The sequence below is a fragment of the Dermacentor andersoni genome, chromosome 3, assembly GCF_023375885.2.
Source record: "Dermacentor andersoni chromosome 3, qqDerAnde1_hic_scaffold, whole genome shotgun sequence".
Lineage (NCBI taxonomy): Eukaryota > Metazoa > Arthropoda > Arachnida > Ixodida > Ixodidae > Dermacentor > Dermacentor andersoni.
The window spans coordinates 143,720,246-143,728,332 of NC_092816.1; the positions used below are offsets into that span (position 1 = coordinate 143,720,246).

General features: G+C 42.6%; 1 protein-coding gene across 2 annotated transcripts in view; it reads left to right on the forward strand.

Moving 5' to 3' along the window:
* Positions 1-7,880, forward strand: part of LOC126524997 (techylectin-5A-like) — an 85,459-nt gene extending 77,579 nt beyond the window's left edge. For both annotated transcript variants that reach the window (XM_055067546.2, XM_055067545.2), the window contains exons 5-6: positions 5,667-5,834; positions 7,555-7,880. In XM_055067546.2, coding sequence (XP_054923521.2) covers positions 5,667-5,834; positions 7,555-7,865 — 479 coding nt within the window. In that variant the 3' untranslated portion in view covers positions 7,866-7,880. The remainder of the gene's footprint in view (positions 1-5,666; positions 5,835-7,554) is intronic.
* The last annotated feature ends 207 nt before the right edge of the window (positions 7,881-8,087 follow it).

Sequence of the window (8,087 nt, forward strand, 5' to 3'; positions counted from 1 at the left end):
TATTTATTTATTGACATAATTATTCAAGCAGCACTGGCAACTTCTGGTAAGAGGCCTTCGGCCAGAGTGGTTACAAGGTGACAGAGCACCAGTCAATCGAATGCAAGGCATGATGTCTGAAATGAAAGTAAATTGAAGTAAGGAATAAAACAAGGCATGAGAGAAGACAGCTTTAATAGCTATCACTAGAGTGCTCGTGGCGCTCAGTTTTAGAAAGAAACAAAACGCTGCAAAGCAGAAGAAATATATGTATACCACATGCACCAGCAGGTCTCGTGGTCTTTAAATTCCTGCAGTATTTGTTATTCCGGTTTTGGTTGCCCCCGCTTCATTTCCTTTCTTTGTCTGTTTTTTATCATATGTTTTTTGAAACCCCCTTACCAACACATTCCGAAGTCCGAGACGTCATTATACCTTTTTCGGCGCCTCAGCCACACAGGGTATCGCAATTTATGTGTACCACCGTAACGACACCTACGTTGAGCTACTGGAGCTTAAGTCCCTTCAAAGACCACGCCGCTGCCTTACAGATACGCCATACATTACATCCCAGACTCCTTGTCGGCTTCTTAACTACTTCAAAATTACTCAAAGCATTGCTGCTATGCTACTCAAGTCACGCTTTCAACTCAGGTTTTTTTTGTCTTTTGTGTTACTCGCGCACTGACCTCCTGACCGGCTCTTCTAATGCCACAAAAACATGCCGCCAACGACACCTCTGAATGCTCCCGAACTTCTCGCTTCCCCATGCCCTCCCATGCCCCCTTCCTTTTTTTTTCTTGTTATTTCTCTCCCCCTTTCTTTCCTCTTGGTGTCCCCCCGTTTTTTCTCTCCCATTTTCTTTCTTTTCTCCACGCCTTCCCACTCTCCCGCACTTGTCCCCTCATCTTGGGAACGAAGCATTCAGACGTCAGGCGACAGAGCTCATTACCCATGAAATCTCTTCTTTATAACCAACCGCCACCGACGACAAACGCAGGTGACGTCACTGCACTAACCCTTTAAAACTAACATGCCCGAGGATGACGAGGCCGCTTTTGCCGAAGATAGGTCCTCCTATCGAAACGTTGGCCAGCCTTGCTGAGGCACCTTATCCCTGTTTACAAATTTTATAACGCAGTGAAGTCAGTATGTTCAAGAAGACGAATAATTACCAGTGGCATAAAAATTACATGCTCTCGGTGGCGTGGGAAAACAGGTAGAAAATCTGAGAAAGGAGCAAGGCAGCCGATGTGCCGCGCACATTTAGGCTATTTCATTACGCAAATTTAAAACTATTCTAAAATGCCACAGGCAACCGCCACGGCTGGCAGTGCATTTGATTCCGTAATAGTTCAAGGAAAGAATGACTGTCTGCACGCGTCAGTTTTGCAGTGGTACTATGTAAGCTTTCTAGCATGGCTGGAGTGGGTAGATCGATATGTGAGAGGCTCAGTATCCGTTTTCCTATTTATGCTTAGCTTTTGATGGAAAATGGGATACACGTACTTTATTAGCTTTTTATATCGCCTTTTCTGTAGGGTATTTCCAGCATCGCACTCGGTGATGCTTACTGACTAAAGGAATTAAGCACAAATCTTATCGTCTTTCTTTCAATTTTCTCTAAACTCTTTATGTTACATTGGCTATGTTTATACCGAACGAACAATGCGTGCTCAAGAATCGGGCAGAACAATGTTTTGTAAGCTTGCTTGTTAAGGTGACGCGGGGAATTCCGCAAACATCGCCTCAAATGGTGAGGCTATGCGAGGCCACGCAGAAGGGAAAAGCCATGCCCTTCTGCATGGCTTTCGTTCCTACGTATGACAGGTACTCGTTCCACTGTAAGCACGAGCTGATAACTCCGCCCAAGTATTGGTAGCTTGCGACCAGATCTAAAATGTGCCCACCTACTGAATACTGATAATACAAAAGATGTCGTTTCCTGGTCACGGTCATTGCAAGTTACGCATTGATTTTCAGTTACCCTGTCGCAGCACAATTAGTGTACGGTAGAAACAGGAAGTGAAAAGCCCTCAGGACTACCGATTCCTTGTATAGACCGCAATCGAAAGTAAATAATTTTACTTAACTGGCTCTTCATGCACAATATCGTTATAAAAAAATGACAAGAATAGTGTTCCCGTACTGGTCCCTGAGAAATTCCAAATATCGCTGGTTTTCAGCGTCAATCAGTTTCAACTGTTTGCGTTTTGTTGTCTTCAAGAAAGGCGTGCTTGAATATAACATAGAAAGGAATTATTTTTTATGTTAGGTTTATGTTTTGTCCGTAGTTGTGTTTGCGAAACCACCCCCAGGCGCTTTCTCGTAAGCAAAGCAATAATATTACTTTCCCTTGTTCATGGAAAACAGTCGCAAAATCAGGAACAGCATGTAATGGTGGCATAGTCGCAGAATGCCCTTTGCAAAAGCCGTACGGCCTGCGGTCGAGAAAACCGTGAAGCTCTAGAACAGTTGTTACATGTTTAAAGTTAATGCGGTCAAAAACATTAAATGGGTCTATAAGAATAAACCAATGATGTGCATCCCACGTTAGGCGTGTGATCAACTTGAAATTTTGATTCATTAGGCAACACGGATAGGTATACAATCTTATTAACAATTGCGCACAAAAATTTAGAGCACCACTTTGCATACCTGACAGGGAGTGTCTTCAATATGTCATCAACGCCAGAATACTTTTTGGTATCAACGTTATTGTGGTTTAATGCTTGCCAAATACTGCCAGTACATAATGTTTAGATAAAACGAATAACACGTCATTCACTTGACATGCGGTATTAGATTCAACTGAATTTATTCCCTTGTTTAATAAAGCTAACAAGGGCTTTGGCAAGTTAGTAATAGATGGCCACACGAGCACAGCACGGAAGAAAAGGACTCAGAGACATATCCGTAAATCAAATGCAACAATGTGAGGGAAAATTATTGAGTAATTTTTACGGTTCAATAGCAGTTTTATATATAATTTGCCCTAATCCCTTATGTATCTAGTTAACCTGGTTTACTTCCCATTTCTGGTTTCGTTATTTTACAGTATGATGAGCAGTTAGACAACCGTAATGGCTGCCGGTGCCAGCAACCGTACGTTTCGTTTCAAGACAGGTTCATGCGTCACATAGTGTACTTATCAAAATAAGAAACAAATATAAGGATCCTAAACTACTTTTATAATACTTTCTCAAACGAAGATACCCGGCTGGACTGTGCACATTTTTCGCGTGCTAATGCAATATGCCTGAGCCGAACGAACATGCTCAGAATAGTGACTGCAATTTTGTACAATCACGTTAAGAATTGCCATCTCTATCACGTTAGAACAGTCTGCAATGTCTCTTTTCTCACACTCCGAGATGAATACATACACTTTCGATAAAATGTACATGAATGAGGGCGTATTGATAAGCTTACTTATCAGCTAAAATATGTTACGATGTCTTAGGTGTGTTGATACGGCTAGAACAAGTGCAATTTCTATAAAATTATTTGAATAATCTGTGCGTTAATTACTAAGAAAAGAACACCAAATGGATAATCTGCCTCATTTTTCTTTTTTAAAGCGCATGTAGTATAGTCTGTCTAAGACGACGGCACTAAATACAACAGTAATGAAAGCCGGAACACTTAATACGCAAGACAAGGGACAGTGCATGATCGGCAAAATGCGAATCGGTGCCAGCAGCTTCCTAGTAATTAACAACACGTTAACTGCATAACATCGAAAGATCGAAAGGCGATTAACGTTTTTCAAATAGCCCGAAAAATAACTTCTGCTGCTAAGCTGTTTATAAAAGAGACAAAAAAAATCTTCCAGCTATCGTCAGACGCAATGCGTTCGGTTTGATACGTGTAAAGGTGCTTTCCCGAGCGACTCATTTATAGTCCTTTAATTTTTTCGGCTAAGTGGCCATGCTGCGAGTGATTGACCTTAGCACAGGTTTCATGCTCCAAAAGCTTTTGTGGTTCCATATATATATATATATATATATAGTTGGTGAATCTAGATATATACATGAACATATGCATGAATTTAACAGCATTGTGTTTTCCCTTTCTTAAAGTCTCGTGTTTTGCTTGCGGTAACCTCCCAAAATTATTTAGATTGGTTGCCAGGAGCCCTAAAAATACTGCTACTTCTACCCTATACGAAAACGGCAGCGCACGCACTCCTGATGAAGCATGCCCCACAAACACGGCCTTTCATCTGAGTAGGCTAGCATTTATCCAGCTATACGCTCTGTTGGAAAATTCCCGATGCTAACACAATTTAGAAATACGTACGTGAAGCATGTCACAAGAATTTGACTGCACATGCGGCACACCATTGATGGCGGCCGGATCGACGCCGCCAAACGAGATCTACCCCACTGGCTGCTCAACACACACAATCCGCTTGATGGCAGCTTAGTATCAAGGTAAAACGTTGCGTATTTTCTTTTTTACGCACATCAACTATTACGCTAAAATCAACAGGCGAGGGCGATCGCCTGCCGTAAAACATTCCGGATAGTAGAAGCGAGAACAAAAGCGCGTTATCAAATCATGTAAACGACAAACCGTCTCTATGCCTGAGTCGCTGGCGCTACATGCAACCGGTTCGCGCTAGGAAATGCCCTCACCTAATCATGAGCTATTAACGGAAAACATCTTTGCTAAAACTTACCGTTTAATGTAGTTGACGTGTGATGCCTCAAAGAAGACACGCATACACAGACACCAAGGTTCAGGCAGGCGCCGCACACCGCTACAAGCGTTTACGTGCCTGGCGCACTCGTGAACATTCAAATTGATGCAGACCGATGGCGCGTCGCCATTGCGCATGCGCAGGAGCTCAGGGCGCCAGGGGTGTGCGCGCTCCGAGAAGTCCGAGCGTTTTCTTCTTTTTCATTTTTTGTCTCGTTCTCTCTCTGCGTGTGCCATACGCGCGGAACTGGTTGCTTTTCTTTTCCATTTTTTTTATGGATGAAGGAAATGCGCTGGCAAGTTGTTTTACAAACGCTGTGGGAAATCGTATGGAACTGGAACGCACACTTGGATGAATGTGCTGTTTGTAATAGCCGTTACAATGCCCTTCGGGCGCTTGCTTTATCGCCTGCAACGATGAGTAAAACAGTGCATTTCTAGCATATCTTCCAGCGTACCGGCAAATGCTGGAAGATATGTGTCAACTGGATAAGTACTGAAAGATATGCTCGAACATACCCGTTCATATATTAGTGCAAATTTTCTGTTCCGATGATAAGTCAAAGCAATCAGTACAGCATTGTCATAGTTATATACATTGCCGCGCAGGCATACCGCCTGCGAAATACTGTTTCGGCTCAGAGAATTTAGCGCATATCTGAAGTGAACGAAAGGCTTTGATCAGATTATAGTGCAGGATATCAGTCAACGAAAAACCACCCGATGTTAGTGATGCAGCCGACAAAAGAGAACAATGTGAAAAGTATCTGGGAATCCGACGACACACAACGGGCACACCACATGCGCGACATCGGTTAATCGCACACTCGAACAAGCACATGGATTGCACGCTCTATGGCATCTTTGGGCACTCATTTTAATTGGCACTGCTTCAAATGATCTCGTCAGCTCTTTAGATTCGAATATACCACCATGGCCGCAACAACAGATAACCAGAACTGCACCCGTCCTTCTCTGTGCAGGAAACTACGCCCTGCACGCCCTGACGTCCGGCGAAGAAAACGTGACTCTTCGCGTAGTGCTGAGGAACACCACAGAAGACAGCGCCTTTATCTACTATAACACTTTTCGTGTGGCGAATGAAGAGAATTTGTTCATGCTAAAAGTGGGAGACTTGATAGGTCCACAAGGTTGGTATTTATTGTGGCATATGCCTCTTCTACTTCAGACTTCTGTGTAAGGTCTATATTCACTGAGAATTGTGGTTCCTACTAAGATTGACCTCTCCCGCACTTGTGCCTTCACTAAACTGCAGGATATACACATTTACTCGCAAATTTAAAGAATGTGAAGCGTTGCAATAATGAAAACGTAAAATATAATATGTGAAATCCAAATTACTTGAGATTTGTTAGCATGAACACTGTCGCGTTGCAGTACTAGACATTGCATGCATCAATATACAAAATTAGTTCCGGGCAGCGATTTCGGGTGAGGTAAGACAGGTAATAAAATGTTTATTACACATGAGGACCGCGCATCAGTGATACGTTCATTTCAGTGTGTACACTTTTCATATAAAACGGGGAGAGTTAGCGAAGAATACGTGCGCTTTCTATCATTAAATATTGATCAATACAGGTATGCTTCATAGATAAGCAACTGTAGTTGCCATGCAGAAGTAACTTTCTTTATAAAGTCCTAGTCTGATATGAATGATAGCCCTTTGCGCCACTGTTTTTCTATTTAGAGGTTTGTCAATATGAACGGAAGTACAAGTGATCTATTTATGCTATGAAAATTGTGTAAGAGCAGTCCACACAAGCTGCAAGAAGAGCTTTATTACCTTAATAATGTTCATTGACTACGACAGAAGTTTCATTTTGTCGATTACGAACATATCTCTAAATGAAAAAAAGTGAATTATGATGAAACAAAAACCTTGCTGCTGTCTACTTAGACCAAACCGGAAAAGTTACTGTGCTTTCATTTCAAAGTAAATATCAAGGATATCGTGACCTACCTCTGGAGTTAGTTTTTTCACATGAGCATCTTATCTTCCCGTGACGCAGCTTTACATTACAGAAACCTGTCATGAGACGACTTGTGTATTGTTAGTTTAGCAGGAATAAAAACGGGAAGCGACAGGGTCGATTTTGTTTTCTTAGAACCTTATGTGCTGATCAGTCAATGAAGTAAAAAGAAACATAAGAAATTCTTTTCATTGAACTGCGGAAATAAAAGTGAAAAGCGACCAAAAGAAACTTTGACGCACTTGGGAGGCTAAATTCACACTTTCCCCATTACGCCTGCGCTGCTCTTCAATTATGAAAATGCGGTGGTCGACCTTCCGTCAACACTCTCGAGTATTTGTGCATTTGCGCAAAATAAGCCTTGGGGATGTTTGCCCTTGCCCCACATGGCTATGACTGCATATGGCGGCCACCGTTTTATCAGCACGCTTCGAGTGGTACGAAAACTCAGGAGCTGATGTTTTCTGCTATGCTTTCCCTGGCATACTCTGCATATGGCTCTAAAAAACAAGAAGTCGATCCCTTCGGTTGCCATCATACTCCTCAAAAATATAGTTGGTATAACACTTTCAGGGAAAATAATGTACAGACATTGGCAAGTACACAAGAAACATCAAGAAATGGCAGCCCACGCTTGGGTTTAATAGTAGTCGCACGTATTGTACAAGATGCGAGCCCACGCTTGGGTTTAATAGTAGTCGCACGTATTGTACAAGATGCGAGTTATCGCTCGTAAATGCAGAAGATGCAATTTCTACAATTCAATCAGAAACAGGTAATCTTTTCTAGTATGTTACTAGCACCGTTTCACATTATATGTTATGTGATTGCGTGGGGAGTTCCTTTAAGTGTTCCTAAGCGAATGATTTCATCACAGGTTGGGACGCAATGAGGCACAGCGATGGTCAAAAATTCTCCACCTTTGACCGTGACAACGATTCCGGGAACAACAACTGCGCGGCTGCATACCGAGGAGGATGGTGGTACGGCAACTGCCACGGTTGCAACCCGAATGGTCTCAACCTCAACGGACTTCACGAGAGCTACGCCGACGGCATAGACTGGAGCGTTCGAAACCACAAAGGCCGCTTGTACCACTATTCCTTCCCTGCTATGATGATGATGATCAGGCCAGCTCGGTTGATGCAGGGCAAGGAGAGTGAGCTGAAATTTTTCCCATCATCGTAATGTTGGAAAAAAATTGTCAGAAGAAAATTAAAACAAATAAAATACCTTAACGTGGCCGAGGTTCGTTCGGACGATTCTTCTGTGAGATATAGATACGTACTTTAGTTTGTGATTCTTCGAAAGGGTGCGATAAGTTGTTCACTGAGAATATAGAAGCAATCCTGTTGGTATGCCAGGTGAACAAGCCGTCTCGGAATGACCGCTGCATGCTCACGAACTTAC